At 36.4% G+C, this 17,379-nt stretch overlaps 1 protein-coding gene across 8 annotated transcripts in view; it reads left to right on the forward strand.

Moving 5' to 3' along the window:
- The window catches only part of LOC107550694 (serine/threonine-protein kinase DCLK2-like), a 63,522-nt gene that overhangs the window by 5,806 nt on the left and 40,337 nt on the right, over positions 1 to 17,379 (forward strand). For all 8 annotated transcript variants that reach the window (XR_001604694.1, XM_016232044.1, XM_016232051.1 and 5 more), the window contains exon 2: positions 698 to 1,038. Coding sequence is in view for 7 of the 8 variants with exons in the window: in XM_016232044.1 (XP_016087530.1) it covers positions 698 to 1,038 (341 nt within the window). In the remaining variant the exon portion in view is untranslated. The remainder of the gene's footprint in view (positions 1 to 697; positions 1,039 to 17,379) is intronic.

Here is a 17,379-nt window from a genome sequence, read left to right on the forward strand (position 1 = left end):
TATATATATATTAATAAATAAATGATAGCAACTTTACATTTGATAATTCATAATATCTCAGAATAGCAAATTTATATCTCAAAAATACTACTCAAAAGTGACTTCATATCTTACAATTATGCCTATACAGTATATAGAACTGTAACTTTATAGTTTTTCGAAAATATGGCTCTATATCACACAATTAGACTTTATTTCTTACAATTTGACTTTATATCTTTATTTCTCATAGTTGTAAGTTCATATCTCCCAGTTGCGACTTTCTCATAATTGCAATTTTTTTTATTATAATGGTGGTGTTATATTCCCAAATTGTTTCAAGCTGAAATTTTATGTCACTTTTTGGCTTTACTTCTTATTTTAAACTTCAGCTCAAAATTACCTGTTTTATTTAGTTTCACTGCTAAAAATGGGCTTTCGTATCAGGTTCATTAGAATAAATGTTATTTTTTTTTAAATTTTAATAAATATTTAATAAAGTAAAAATAGGCCGTATTCATTATAGTATTTAAATGTCTACTTCATAAATATCTAAAATCACGTCTTACCTTCAATCATGATGTCAAAAATGCATTTGGAAATAAATTAATGATTTAGGTTTTCAGTAAAGTACTTTATTCATAATTGAAGACCTATATCTGCATTTTGAAGCGTTTTGAACAAAACAATTCCATTCATCTTATTCTCCTCTTGGCAGGTGAAAGCTATGTGTGTGCTTCCAATGAACCATACCGTAAAGTGGACTACACTAAGAATCTCAATCCCAACTGGTCAGTCAACGTGAAGACGGGCACATCCCGCTCGCTGCCATCCCTTACCACATCAAAGAACGAGCTGAGAGATCGAGAGAGCAAAGACTTCATCAAACCCAAGCTGGTGACGGTCATCAGGAGTGGTGTCAAACCCCGTAAAGCTGTCCGGATCCTCTTGAATAAGAAGACGGCTCACTGCTTTGAGCAGGTGCTCACAGACATCACTGATGCCATTAAACTGGATTCTGGCGCTGTGAAAAGACTCTATACTCTGGAGGGCAAACAAGTAAGTGATAGATCTAAAAAGTCATTTAATAAAATTATTTAAATAAAGATATTAGCTAAAGCCCAAAGGGGGTTGAAATGGCCCCTATGGTTTCAAACAAGGTCATTAACCCTTAAATGCATGAATGTTTCACCAATCTTTATTACATATTCGTGTCTTTAGTGACCCGGACCTATATACCCAGCAGCATGGATGAACCTCTAACTGCTGCAATAGCAAAAAATCTCTTTTGATATTTTAAGAACAATTACAGAAGAATAAAATAAAGCATATTTCGTTACCTTTTGTAACTTAAAAGGGTTCAATTTGAGTAGATGATTATACCATCGCTGTCATTGTCAGAGCGCATTTCTACAGTACATCCAGAATCTGCCTCACATTCACGATCTCAACCATATTCTCAAAACTATCGTTTTCAATGACTTCATATTCAATATTTTGATCACTGGCAGCTTATTCACCACGTCCAGCATCAAATGACAGTGACATTTATATTTCATTGCGTATAGTAATTGCTCTGCAGTAAAGCCATTCAAACCACTTCAATTTTTGCTATTCGTTTGTTTTATGCCTGCCGTAATTATGAGTGAAACATCACATCATCATTGTGTATCAAACAGTGCCACCTTGAGGAAAAAAGATGCATTGCACATATTGCACATCAGATATTACATACCTCGGATCTCTAGCGACCCTATACACTTTTTTTTTTACAAAAATGTATCAGAAAACTGGCATTCTTTTATATTTTACTATATTTTTCTTGTTATATTGTTTATAATTAATAGATTGAGGAATATTAAGAAAGTTGATATTTACCTTAAAAAAATGAAGGAAGGAGAGAGGGTAGAGAATGATGTCCCGGGTCGCTAAAGACCCGAGGTATGCATTTAAGGGTTAATCTGAATGTTGTGTGAGTGATTTATGCTCTGGAATTGTCTGGAAACCATAGGAAACCAGCATAGGCCTATTATTTTTGCTCTGGCATAATATCATTATTACATCGTTACGTTGAAGAGCTATAACTTTTTATTCCTATGCTGAAGACTCTACAAACTCTACACACAGCATTTTTTATTTTAGACGTATGGTTGCATAGACACTAGTGAATAGCAAGATTCAAAATGTCAGTCCGACTAAACCATTGAAGACTGAATTTCACATGACAGTCCCTTTCCTCATAGGAACAAATTTGCCTCAAGCACGCATATGTTTTGCCATGAATTGTTTTTTGAGATTTTGACATTTAGGAATTTTTAGTCTAAAATCGATCTTTTCATGACCTGCTCATGCAATAAATCTGGGATAAAAAAAAAAAAAGTCATCTCTGGAGATGATTTTCATAAATGTAAAGGGGTCATATGAAGCGATTTCAAGTTTTCCTTTCTCTTTGGAGTGTTACAAGCTCTTGGTGCATAAAGAAGATCTGTAAAGTTGCAAAGACTAAAGTCTCAAATCCAAAGAGCTATTCTTTATAAAAGTTAAGAGTCAACCACGCCTACCTAAAACGGCTCATTCTAACACACCCCCACATGTCTATGTCACTATGTGGAAATATTAGCATAATGCCGCCCAAATGTGCACGCAAAGAAAGAAGGCGTGGTTTCAGGAAAAGCAGTAGTGTTGATGCAGCCATGTCAGGGAGACGCTGTGTGTTTCGTATGCACTGGGTCAGCTGGCCAATCAGAGCAGACTGCACTTGTCAAAGGAGGGGGCCTTGTTGAAAATGACGTGTTTGAGAGAGGCGGGGCATAGAGGACCTACAATAATGTACAGTATTTGAAAATGTGTTTTTTGAACATTAAAGCATGTCAACATATTCTGTTACACCAAATACACAAAATAATGATCTTTAAAATAGCATCATATGACCCCTTTTTGGGGTCATTTGCAGATATATTGATTATATATCAGCATATTAGTTGGTTTTTATTCTGTTCTATAAGTCAACATTTATCAGTCCTATTTATCAGCCCTAAGTATAAGCAAGTTAAGTCTATAACTTGTGAGGTGAAGAAGAGGTGAAGTTTGTAACTTCCTGTTCTCACTGTATTTCTCCTTTTTCCTTGGATGCTCCTAAAAAATTAGGCCACACTTTTAGTGTTTTATCACCTTTAATAAATGTGAACGCTTCAGTGATGCTACCCTCAAGGGACTCAAATAATGATCTGAGCTGTTGTCATATAGATAGTGCAGAATTATACATCAGGAGCTGGTAATGACCACCTGAACTTTAATTCTGAACGTGCTTTAACCAGCCCAGCCGGGAAATCCAGATGGGGCATGTCTTTAGTCACCTCTGTGGTTATTAGGACACTAAAACAAGTAATTCTCATTTCATTTATGTGGTTAAACCAATCTGCAGTTCATTCTAAGTAAAGCAAAGCACAGTAAATAAATGTGTTGGATTCTGTTGCAGCTTTACATCATTCATTGATATTTTATCTTGGTAAATGAAATACTTAATTAGAAGTAATCAAAATACTTTGGTTATTTACAGTAGTATCTGAAAGAAAATAGACAGGACCAGACATTACTGACAGAAAGCACAATTGACCTTTGAATTCTGGTAATGGCAGGGACACTGAGCGTTCAGCCATGGTCTTTCCAGCAGAGACAGTATTCAAGACTATTCGAGTATTACCTTCTCTTTTCATCTGTACATGTAGCATTTCATCTATCTGTGTGCTCCTCTGTGTTTGTTTACTCATCTTTTAATCTTTTGAGACAATATGTCTTTTGTTTCCTAAATATATAAATGTGGATTTTCAGCAAATGAAGAATACTCATTGTTTCTGTGGAACACAAAGACATTTTGAAGGATTTTCATGCAGAAATCTTTTGGGGGCAGGGGAATTATCCCTTTCTGTTCTCATCCAAAAAGCACGCCTGGATAGCTGATGCGTCTTGATGATGTCAGTGGTGAATTCTATATTGAAAGTTCCTGGCTGCCTCTCAACCACCGTGAATCTCTTTGGAATTTAGTGAGAGAACTCATTCGCATATTTGAAGTCTGTCCCGGCTTTATCTGCCTTAATTATGCAAAACTCCCTCCAAGAATTGCCTGACAAAGGTGAATGTAGAATTATTATGGTAATGTCTCAGGCTGGATTTATCTGAGAAAGTGGCTGAAATAAGTCACTCACCTCATCCTCTGTAATTTGGGTGTGTGATATTGGTGGAAGAAATAGTAATTTTGAGACCCTGCGAATTAACAAACAGAACCATTTAACCATTATAGAGGTCCCGCAGGGCTCTGTTTTTGGCCCTTTTCATTTCAATATTTACATGCTCCCTCATAGTCACATCCGGTCTCAGTTATTATTGCTATCCTAAAGACATTCACATCAATATTTTCACTTGTTCTGAATAAGACCTTCTATTCTTATAATCATACTTAAAGACTTAAAGTCTGGTTGCACTCTCACCTCCACAAATTTAACAATGCCAAAATTCTGGTTAGCACCACAGCTCTGCAACTAATTCCCATTGAGGCTTTATTAATGATGATGATGATTATTATTATTATTATTATTATATCTTAGAAAAGGTTGGAGTGTCCAGAGTAGACTTCATTTGTAGAAAACATTTAAATCGAACCATATGTTACACAGTCTCAACCTGTCAAATGGACTTTTAGCCCAAAGTGCTCTACATTATTCAGTGACTTTATGTAGCTCAGATTGAGCAGCCAATGGCAGTTTGCCACTAATATATGTAGGCTTTAGTGCTGTCTATGATTGGGAAGAGCAAGTCATCTACCCTGCAGCACAGGGAATCCTAATGTCTGTGAGTGGCTCAGTGGGAGTAGCTCCTGGCACACACACAAATAGCATGGTTTGTCACCGATAAGCATTAAAAATATATGACGGGATAGCACTGCAGTGATACCCATGTCTTTAAGACATTTAAGGAATATCCTTTGTATTGAAGATACATTTTATGAATCTTAACAACAGCAAATGGGATTTTTTACTTTTAGATCATAAGGTGAAATAAATGAAATATATTTTGTTGTATTTTTATCTATTGGTTTAAAAGTAGTATCTTTCAGTTCAAGGTCATTTTTTATTAGCATTTGTATTGTATTTTTACATGCCTAATATATCTTATTTGTACCTCGAATGGTTTAAATGTAGTCATGGGACCCCAAAGTGTACTATATTTATAGAATATGCTCTACTGTACATAAATTGGTCCACTCATGCATTTCTCTACAGATGACCTTGTGTGCTCATCTCAGTAATCATAGTAATGAGGCATTTGTACATAGCTCAGTGTTGCTGTACTCTCACTGTGTGTCTTTTCTTAGCCTTAGTAAGATTAACGTCTTTGATGAATCTCTTTACAACTGAGGAATGAGAAATGGGATGAGAAGAAAAACATTAAAGCATTCAGATTGGAACTTTATATTTGCAGACACCAATAACAAGGTTCCAAGAAACACCCAACTAGATCAAAATGCAGTGCAAATCCATCTGACTGACTTAAATGAAACTTGTCTTACATTTAAGCTGCTTACTCACACACTCAATACTCATCTAAATGCTTTCATGGGATGAGTGCGTTTCTGTGTGTGTATATATGTCTGTAGATGCACAAGAGGCATAATTTGTTTTGGAACTGTGTTTACTTGAGAGCTTTTTGGTTGGTTCAAGCAAGGCATCACTGCATGTCATATGTGATTACAGTTGGTATGCCCTCAGTAGGACTGTGAAGAGTTAGAGGTGGCATGTCCTCAATGCACAGCTGTGAACACACTAGATGAAAAGGACATCCCCTGCTCCAGATTATATAGTGTAACTAGACTGTTTCTGAAGATATCGCTAGTGTGGCTTAAAGAGGATTGAAGCCCAAGAACCCATATTGGGCAGGGTCATATTAGCTGGGATTTATTTATTCATTTATGCACTGTATATATTTTATGTATTTACGCTACCTTTCAAAAGTTTGTGGTCTGTAAGAATATTTTGACCAAAACATATTATGAAATATTATTACAATTTAAAATAACTGTTATTCCTTTGATGGCAATGCTACATTTTCAGTAGCCATTACTCCTGTCTTCAGTCTCACATGATGCTTTAGAAATCATTCTAATATGCCGATTTGTTGCTCAAACATTTCTTATCATTATCAATGTTGAAAACAGTTGTGCTGCTTAATATTTTTGTGGAAACCATAATACATTATTTTCAGGATTCTTTAAAGGGAACAGAACACACAGTTTCATCCAAGCTCATGTTAATCTTGAGTACCTATAGAGTAGTAAACCATCCCTTATATCTCCATCTCCATTTTATCTCCGTCTTTAGTTTGATCATATTTACAAAAGAAAGATGCAGCTTTATGATTCTCTCCAAAAACAGCCCAACTCCTGGAGGCATGCCGTGGGTGGAGCTAAAGAGTCATGAGCACTTGCGTGCCAACTGCCAACAAAACACCAACATTTAATGCAGTTTTACTTACAGCCTGCACTTCCGAATCATGACCGAGATTTTTTATCTCTGGGACTGCTCCATTTGTCAGTATCAAACGATGTGTAAATCCAGCGTCGAACTGGGCCTTGTTTATAAAAAAATTGTTACCAAAATGACGGGAACAAACAACACACTTGCGAAACTCTGTTGCTTCCCCGGAAAAACAAACTGCATCCACTGTTCACGTAACACTGGGTTCTTTGGGAAACTGAACAAGGTTCTCTTTCCCTTACAACCAAAAACACACTTCTTTGGAGACATTCCTCTCAAGCGAGTCCTGTGCAGCGCTGCTGATGATGTTGTGTGCACGCTCATCCGGGAGAAGTGCCCATTCAAGGAATTCCGCAATTCATGATATCATGAAGGGACATGCTCGAAAAAAAACTTTCCGAAACTTATACGAACCCAGGATGAGTGTATTTGCCACAGAAATACTCCATCATACGTCCAAAATGTTTTTGAAATGTTGGCCATGTTTAGCAAGAGAATCCAACTTTTTAGCAGCCCCATCCCCCCACCCCCCCCCTTAAATGGATAGAAAGTTCCCAAGCACAGCATTTATTTGAAATAGAAAAATGAATGTCTTTAGTCTTGCTTTTGAATATTAAATATAATAATAATATATATATAATAATATACAGCTATATCAACTTTTGCAATTTGCTTAATGTTTTCAATTTGCAAAACAGAGAGGCTTCATGTATCTAAAATTAAGGTGTTCTTATCCATTATAGACAAAAACTATCAATATAAATGTTTTAAAAGCCTTTCTATGACTTATTATAAGACAAAACTACAGCCTTGCCTAGCTATACCTCTATAGTCAGAGTCAAAAACCATCTGAGCCTGAGAATTATCCATTGCCTTGAAATCAAAGAAAGTCCATCAAAGGCTAAATTATGAATATTTAGGGGTAACATGCATGTTAACATGATAGCCACTGGATGCCATCTGCTTCCGAGCATTCCGAGCCTAATTCCCGGCAGGTGGGGGTGGGGATGCTGTGGCGTAGACACCCCACTGTGACTCCATCCAACTCTGCTGTAATTGAACCTAACGGCTGGAGGATTTAAAGTGCAGCTGGCAGGTGTGGGCCGCGTTTAGGGGGGCTAGCGGATCTGTACTAGCCAACACAAGACTCTCTCAGTCAGATACGCTTCTTAACATCCAACTCCATGAATGCCAATCGCTCTTTTGCCTTTCTTTTTTTTCCCCAAAGAGCTTTGCTTGGTTTTACACCACAGAAGCAGATGGAAAGAAAGAAGCCGCACTTTCTTTGGCAGGAGTTCACATTTGGGTTGCCAAATTAGTAATAAGTAAATAAAACTGACCAGTTTTGATGTATTAGCCTAGATGTTAGATGCATTACGTATTCTCCCAGCTGCGTGCTTTGTGATTAGCTGATAATAGCAACCAATGACATGGTAATAGTGTATACCCTCCATAATGGTTTTATAAATCTATAAAGGCTGGGAAGAGGGGTCAGACACTTAAGTCATCATTGTTAACCCATATGCACCCTGCTGCCTCCACCTATTCCTCATTGAAGCCACTTTAAAAGTCACTTTTAAAACAAGATTAGAGCTCTGTTAGTTTTTCAAGTCATTTGGTGAAACACTTATAGATCTTAAGACCTTAATCTTTCTGAAATCTGCTTAGGAATGAGAAATATGAATGTTATGCTATGCGCCAAACATATGGTTTGTACCCAATCCAGTAATCTCAGCGTATACTTGAAAAGGGATCTGATTTGCAAAGCTGCAGACATGAACGGAAGCTAAAAAATAAGTGGTCCTTAGATGTACTCTAATAAGAGTCTAAAAATGAATACATCATCCTGGAGCATAAGGACTTTACTATAAAGTCTGCATTGCAATTACTGTAAGTGACCTAGAATGAAATAAACTAGGACAAATAAAGCAATATCAAGTTAAAGTAAAAATTTACTCATAGACAGACTTACAGTGTGGTCAAATCAGGGTAGATCTATCTATCTATCTATCTATCTATCTATCTATCTATCTATCTATCTATCTGTTAGTTTATTTTCAGTATAACTACATATATAAATAACTATATCGTGAAATATATTGTTACCGTGAAATAGAATTTTGAGCATTCCGCCCACCCCTAACCATAGCCATGTCCAGCACTGACAGAGAGATACATAGATGGAGGAAAAGTGCAAATAAGAGTGTTTTAATGTCTGAAATAGGTGCTGTGTATATGTTGGGAGTGATGGACAGTGGGGGTTGGTGATTGACATGTAGGCGTGGAGTACATTAGCATACTAAAATCATTACAGCATTTTATGTTTGTATGACAGAATCATTTGAACAAGAAACTGAAATATGATACAATCTGATAGCAGAGACAACAGACTTCAGACCACATGTCTTCAGGTCTTTTAAATCACATTAGATCATCAACTCACAGCAGGAAATAGGACACTTTGTTTCAATATTTTACAGTCTGTCCGCTAGGGTTTATTGAGATGTCTAATATAATCTCTTTGACCTGTCAATCACCCATATTTTACCTCACAGTCAGAGCAGGAATAATGAAATCAGCTATGATTTATACTTCAAATTAAATGAATTGTTAGACAAAACAAGTGTAGGTTAGTTGCTTTCTTGCAATATAAAAATGTGAGGCATCCTGAGGTGGCTCTGAGGCACATGAGGACCTACACATTATTTGCTTCACTTGTTTTAAGGGCAGATCAGGATTAAAAGACTAATTGAGGTCAGACATAAAGTAGCATGAATCTGGATAACAATCATTCCCTATCTTCTAATTAACATAAACCACCATCTGCATATGCAGCATTAATATAACAAACAACCTGTGTGGATGCTTATGTAAGTAGCGGGCAACATATAAAGTGTCTTGTGTCTATGGCTTGTCTGACAGACCCGCCAGACCCAGCAGGCATCGCTAGGAGACACAGGGCTGGCACATGACCAGAAACGTGTCGGTGGAGCCAGCCGGGGTCACTGTGTGATCTCAATGCCCTCTTTTGTTTTTGTCTGCCCAGTCTGGAGTCTTTATCAAGTGAGTCTGATGGGCGCAGAAAAGGATTTCCACGTGCCCCATTGTTCACCTCTATCAGTTTCCTGTTTGTTGTCATTTTTCATTTTTTGTTTTTACACATATTTGGGGTCTGAATCCTACGTATTCACCAATTCCTGTCACTCATATGTTTTTGGAAAATAAATAATCCAAAGCACCAGATATGATGCTGTTTTTAAGAAACTTGAACTGGTTGAACCTCAAAAAAGGCTGTTAGGAAATAACAATGCTGATGGTGCTTCCCTTTGTCTCAGAAACAGAGTATAATTTATTAATGTTCTTCGTGAATGCTGAGAAATTGTTATTGACACACGTTGGTTATTGCATGTAGACCAGCATATACTGGTAAGTATACTATTAAAAGTATACTGGTAACCAGTAATAAAATGTGACCCTGGACCACAAAACCAGTCTTAGGTGTCAATTTTTTCTGAAATTTAGTTTTATACACCATCTGAAAGCTGAATAAATAAGCTTTCCATTGATGTATGGTTTGTTAGGATTGGACAACATTTGGGAATCTGGAATCTGGAATCTGAGGGTGCAAAAAAATCAAAATATTGAGAAAATCGCCTTTAAAGTTGTCCAAATGAAGTCCTTAGCAATGTATATTACTAATCAAAAATTAAATTTTGATATATTTACGGTAGGAAATTTACAAAATATCTTAATGGGACATGATCTTTACTTAATATCCTAATGATTTTTGGCATAAAAGAAAAATCTATAATTTTGACCCATACAATATATTTTTGGCTATTGCTACAAATATACCCCAGCGACTTAAGACTGATTTTGTGGTCCAGGGTCACAAATGTTTTTTTTTTTCATGTTTAAATCTATACTGGTATAGGCTGCTTTTGTTGTTTTCAGAATGGGTCATGAATTTTATTTTGCATGCTGTCCATTTATTTTCTATTTTTTTCTTTCTTTTTTTGTGGCATTTTGCTAATTTGTGCAAATACATTTCTGTCTGATGTTAAAGATATTTTTTTGTTTGTTTCTACACATTCTTAAAAATTCACCAATTCCTGTCACTCATACATTTTTGGAAAATAAATAATGCAAAACACCAAATATAATCTCCGTTTTAAGAAAATTGGACTAGATAAATCTAAATAAAATAAAATAAAATAAAATAAAATAAAATAAAATAAAATAAAATAAAATAAAATAAAATAAAATAAAATAAAATAAAATAAAAATTGTTGTTAGGAAAAATCAACTGTTTCAGGACTCCTGCATCTCAGAAACAGACTGTTGTTTATTAATGTTTCTAATCTTATAATGAATGCGGTGAAATTGTTACTCTGCTCAAGCACACATTTAGCCATTTTTTTCTGCAAGTATTATTCAGGTACACTATTTAAATAATACAATTAATATTATAAAATGTTTTATTTTAATTAAAAATCAAATATTAAATATTATAGAGCAGATAAGCCCTTTGATTGACTCAGTCCCACACAGCAGATTTAGCGTGGGGAGCCTGGTGCTGATGTTTCTGTGGTTTGACAGCTCATCTCTTCACAGTGATAAATGAAAGCTGATGTCCTGTTCTCCGCCTCATCCTCATCAATTAGACTTTTGATGACCGACTTCTGAGACTGCCTTTATTTCTCATAGCTCCACTGTAAAAATACTTTGTTGTGTAACCTAAGAAATGTGCTTTATGTGGTAACATCTAAATTAACTTGTTTTATTAATATTATTCAATATTTGATTATTCAATACTATTCAAAGATTTGGGGCCTGTAAGATTTTTAAATGTTTTTTTATTTTTTTTATTATGCTCACCAAGTCTGCATTTATTTGAACAAAAATACAGTAAGAACAGGAATATTGTGAAATATGCTTACATTTTAAAATAACTGTTTTCTATTTAAATATTTTAACATGTAATTTATTTCTGTGATGCAAAGCTGGATTTTCAGAAGCCATTACGCCAGTCTTCAGTGTCACATGATCCTTCAAAAAACATTATAATATGCCGACTTAGTGCCCAATAAACATTTCTTATCATTATTAATGAATGAAAACCAGGATGCATCTTTTTAAGCTTTTAATTCAAAGTTCATAAGAATAGCATTTATTTGAAATTGAAAGTTATTTAACATTATATATGTCTTTACTGTCACTTTCAGTCATTTGATGAATAAAAGTATCCAAGTCTTTTAGAGAAACTGTGCTGAGCACAAAATTTTGAATGGTATGCGAGTATAACAATTGTATAGTAGGCTATATAAAAACAAACATTAATATGGCCTATTCTGTGCCTCTTCCTGCCATAGTATTTGTACAATATTGAAGACTTGTGACGCTGATGATGAATGATTTTTGTACTTTTTACTTTATTTATTTTTATTAATTTCGAACCCACTGGACTTGCTTGCAGAAGTGCCTCATTATGTATGACTTTAAACTTATCAGCTGCTGAACACACAATCGTAACTGAATTTTCTCTGTGAAAGGCTCATTTGTCAACACTGCCTTTAATGGCATCCTTTATTAATGGCTGCTGTGAGGAAAACCTTTTTCCTTAACTGCCCCTCCTCTGCTTTTGTAGCTAATGGTTGACAAACTCCTCTAAGCCTGGAAGGGTCCAGCTCATTCAAAGCTTCTGATTAATCAATATAGCTTGAAAGAAACAGGATATAGCTTGCAAAGCTAACAGCACATTAGCAGCAATTGGTGCTGGAGCTATATGTGCTGTTCTGTTTCTTCCCCTTCAAGTCTGCTTGGCTAATACTCTGATGTTGCATTGTCTTTTCCTCTTCGTTGACATTCATGTACTCTGCTCTGGATCTCTGGTCAAATAAGAGCCCAATCAGCAGTACCATAGTGTGTCTCTGTTTTGAGCATAAAACTCATCCCCTCATCCCATTTATATGCTTTCTATTTCTTAATCCTTTCTTTCTTTCGGTCTTGACACAATGTAGAGCAATGCTGCTCTTACACCCTTCATTATTGTCAGCCAAATAAAGCAGGGTTGTTATTAGTCTTAGCACCCTGTCGGGTTTCTCTAAGCACAGGCCTGTACTTTAAGGCTTAGAGGAGCTTAATAATATATGTCTTAATGAACACCTTGTAAGAAACTTCAAATAAAATAAGTAAGAGACTTGTTTAGAAATGTGTAATGTTCATTATAACAATACAGTCACTTTATAAAGCTAACAACTATCATAACAGCCTGGCAACCATCCTAGCAGCTGCTTAGAATACTCAGAAAATACTAGAAAGTTGGCAACATGTGGTGACAGTTTTTGCACATGCATCATGCCTCTTTTTGTTTATTTTAGTATTCATGGACACCAGGCATTTACTTGCCATCAGGAGCACCGGGACGTTCCCAGTGGGCCAATCAGTGAAACAAGGGATACCTCACCTTCCCCCTATATTAGGTGCTGTTGCTACAAAGAGCTAACCAATTAAACTGTTCATCTGCCAGCCATAGTGCAAAAGCAGATCTGGATCAGTCTCATCCACACACAAATTTGAACTGATAAACAGCACAAGGCCCCTGACCAATTAATAATAATAATAATAATAATGCATTTTATTTATCATGTGCTATTGATATGGGCATCAAACAATAGTTGAGGGTCAAAAATAACGGCAAGATTGCGTACTTGGGTGGACGGGGTAGCAAGCATTAATCACATTAGAACTATTTAATTTATGTAAAGCCATTGGAATGCCGACACATAAAAGTTCTGTTTTTGACTCATTAAGCTTGAGAAAATTAATGTGTTTCTAGGCTTTTATCTCTTGTAATGGCAAGATTAAGATTAGGATGTGTGCCTAATAGATAGGTCTGAGTATCATCGGCATAAAAATGAAACCCTAACCCAAACTTACGAATGATCTGACCCAAAGGCAACGTATAAATACTAAACAAAATAGGCCCAAGCACAGACCCCTGCGGGACACACTGCTGTACTAATGTTGGTTCAGATTGACATTTCCCCAAACAAACAAATTGAAAGTGATCTGTAAAATAAGGGACGCAAGTGTTTTTTGCTAGTTTCAGCCCGACGCAGTTGTCATTGCTCCCACGCATTACTCATTAAGCGAATAGGGACAACCCTTTTAGACAATGCGCCGGACGTGCCTACCATTTTTCCCGTCGTTAAACTAGCAAAAGTGGATTCAGACACGCCCTCAATTGCACCATGCGCTTTAGACCATGCGCTTAGATCATTAAAATAGGGCCCAAGATTTAAACCATTCAAGTGCAATACCAGAGATGCCTAACCATGTATGCAATCTTTCAAGAAGGACAGCATGAGATATTGTGTCAAAAGCAGCAGTAATATCTAACAGGAGTAAAATACTACAAGCCCCCATGTCAGCAGATATTAGAAGATCGTTTGTAACTAGGGCTGCACGATAAATCGCATGCGATATTTAACGCGAATCTTATCAGTAAAGCCGGTTCTGTAATCAGCGGTAAATCTCCATCACCTGCGGGCTTTAACATTGAGCAGCATTGGAGCAGCTGGACCCTACACAGAGCCGTTGTTCACTGATGAGCTGCACAAAACCACGTTCATATTCGTCGCGATTTTTTGCGCAGCTCGTCAGTGAACAATGGCTCTGTGTAGTTGATGCTGCTCAATGTGAAAGCCCGCAGGTGATGGAGATTTACCGCTGATTAAAGAACCGGCTTTCTGACAAGATGCGCATAAAATATTGCATGCAATTTGTCGTGCAGCCCTATTTGTAACCCAGCTTAGAGCAGTCTCAGTGCTATGACCTGATCTGAATCCGGATTGAAAAGGTTCTAAGATATTGTTTATGGACAAGTATTGCTGTAACTGGCCAGCAACAACTCGTTCAAGAATCTTATTTAAAAATGGAAGATGGGCAATAGGCCTGTAATTTGACAAATCCTCAACATTAGAACCAGTCTTTTTAAGAACTGGTGTAATGGCAGCTAGCTTGAGGGCTGAAGAAACCTTTCCAGTAGATAAATAGTTAATAATGATTGCAGTAATAGAGGGGCACAAGAATGTTGCACACTGTTTTAAAACCTCAGAGGGCATGTTGATAAATTTATAAATATGACTAATTTAAAAAAATCTTCTGAACTAACAATCGCAAAATTAGAAAAATTAGATGATACATTTGTAGGATGAAACTCACTGGTCAGCAGTGAAGAACCAGCAAGCATGGAATTATAGATGTCTTGAACTCTCTCTGTAAAATACTTATGGAATTTGTTACACAACTCATAAGAGGGTCTAATGATTTGATTATGAGGCTTAAAAAACCTGTTAATTGTTTTAAACAAATTTCTTGGATTTTCAACACCTTCATTAATCACATGTGAGTAGTACGCCTCTCTGGTAGAATTAAGGGCAAGATGATACTTCAACTGCTGCTCATCAAAACATCAACTTATGGATATGGACAGTAAGACCAGATTTTTTGTCTTTGCATTAAAAATGACATAACTGAGCGAATGACACTTAATGGCAGTTGTCATAAACATGCATAAAACCTCCTTCATATTCATGACATGTGTCATGACATGATTATGAAGGTGTCATGTCAGTCTTATGCACACCCCTTCAAGTAAAGTGTTACCTCGCTCAGTCTTCCTTCCCTCGACTTTGCGAGCCCACAATTCCTTAGTGTACCATGGGGATGACCTAGTGAAAGAAACAGCTCGTTCTTTCAAAGGTGCCACAATATCAAGAATAGAAGATAGTGCATAGTTGTAACAGTCCACAGAATCAGTCACAGGTAGCTCAGCAACAAGGCTATAGAGCAACTGGGAATCAATGTTCTTAATATTCCTAAAAGTTATGACATGCTCCTTGGTAGACTTTAGAGAAGCAGAGGTTGAAAATTCATAGGTCAATAATTTATGATCACTAAAATATTGTTCATCATTTCTAAGCTGATCAATGTCAAAACCCGTAGTACAAACTAAATCCAGTGTGTGGCCAGATTTATGAGAAGGGAAATAAACATGCTGGAAGAAATTAAAACAGTCCAATACATCCATAAAGTTAACTGTTTGGATTCAGGATTATCAACATGTATATTTATGTCCCCTATGAGCAGCATATCTGAACAATTCGAACTCAACAACGTCAACAATTCAGCAAGTTCAGAAAAAAAATAGAGAATTAACCTTGGGAGGATGATAAATAAGTATGAGAAGTACAGGAGTATTCTGTGTCCCGGCCGGAGCGACGGGACAAAAACATTAAAAGCCATTATAAACGAGGCGTTTGTTGCATCCAGTGGGGACATAGCTGCGGGTTATAATGACTTATATTGTCTTTTTACTCGTTGCGTTGCATCGCGCCGTGTAATCATAAAACCATGTCTGCATTTGTGATTGGAGAAATGACAAACAACAAGAGCTACTCTACAATGCTCAAAACTCGCGTTTGAATCAGTTTGAATCGGGATTTGTTTAGTCTTTGCAACTTTACAGATCTTCTTTATGCACCAAGAGCTTGTAACACTCCAAAGAGAAAGGAAAAATTTAAATTGCATCATATGACTCCTTTAAAGGCTCTGTGGTGAAGCTATAGCTGAAAACAGCCATGGCCATGTAAACTTCTTTGAGGAGATACATTCAAAAACATTGTGCCATACAAACTGGTAATTACAAGCTTGTAAACCAAGCACTGCCCTTTTAGTAATTTAGTTATTATTGTATAGAAACCATATAGGCTAACTACCATATGTAGTTTTACCTGTGTCTACCGTGATCTTACTAATATAGTGCAGTTAAACTCTGAATTATATACAGAACAACGGCAACTACTGTACAAAGGATAATTTAACAAAAGATATTTGAAGTTTAGATCCCATGAATTAAGGATAAGACTTTCTTCTCTTTAAATACTTTTGGTTCTAATGCATTTTAAATAAAGAAAAATGCCTGATGAAAGACCAACATCAGTAACATTATACAAATGCTATTGTTGTTGAAAGGATAGTTCACTCAAAAATGACTGAATCATGTACTCACCCTCATGTCATTCTAAACCTGTATGACTGACTTTCTTATCTGGAACATAAAGGAAGAACATTTGAGAGATTTGAAGAAAGTGGGTAACCAAACAGTTACTGTTAACCATTGACTTCTTACTGTTTAGTTACCCACATTCTTCAAAATATCTTCATCTGTAATTAATAGGTTTCACAGGTTTGGAATGACGTGAGGGCGAGCACTGAGGGTGAGAGCTTGGAAATGTCCTGAGTATACTGGTAACCAGCAATAACATGGTTATAACTGTTTAAATTTGCACGTTGCAGTATTTTTCATGCTGTCCATGTCATATTTTGGCATTTTACAAAATTGGTACAAACAAATTTATGCATAATGTTAAAGGGAATAGGAGGTGTAACTTGCTGAAAGGCCCCTAAGATATTTATGGTGCTTCTGCTTCTAAAAACGTTATAGAAATTAGGAATGGCAGTATATTACAAGAAGTTTCAATAACTGAATATTATATTTAGTGTTTACACTTTTGTGTAATTCTGACTTTGCTATGACAATCTGGTGCTTCTGAATCAGCTACTGTTTTGTTATTAGTTTAAGTATTTGCTATTGACTGTTCAAATGCAGAGTTTTGCGCATCATGTGTGTGTGTGTGCGCGAGCGAGCGAGAGAGAGAGAGAGAGAGAGAGAGAGAGAGAGAGAGAGAGAGAGAGAGGGTCACAACCGTCTTAACCGTGGCTTGTGTACTGCAAACACATACCAGCTTCATCACTGTGTCTGTCACGTGACTCTGTTCCCCTTTCGGGCTCTGTCTTTACTTTT

Source organism: Sinocyclocheilus grahami, unplaced genomic scaffold (genome assembly GCF_001515645.1).
Source record: "Sinocyclocheilus grahami isolate Dianchi unplaced genomic scaffold, SAMN03320097.WGS_v1.1 scaffold17.1, whole genome shotgun sequence".
In the NCBI taxonomy this organism is placed as follows: Eukaryota; Metazoa; Chordata; class Actinopteri; order Cypriniformes; family Cyprinidae; genus Sinocyclocheilus; species Sinocyclocheilus grahami.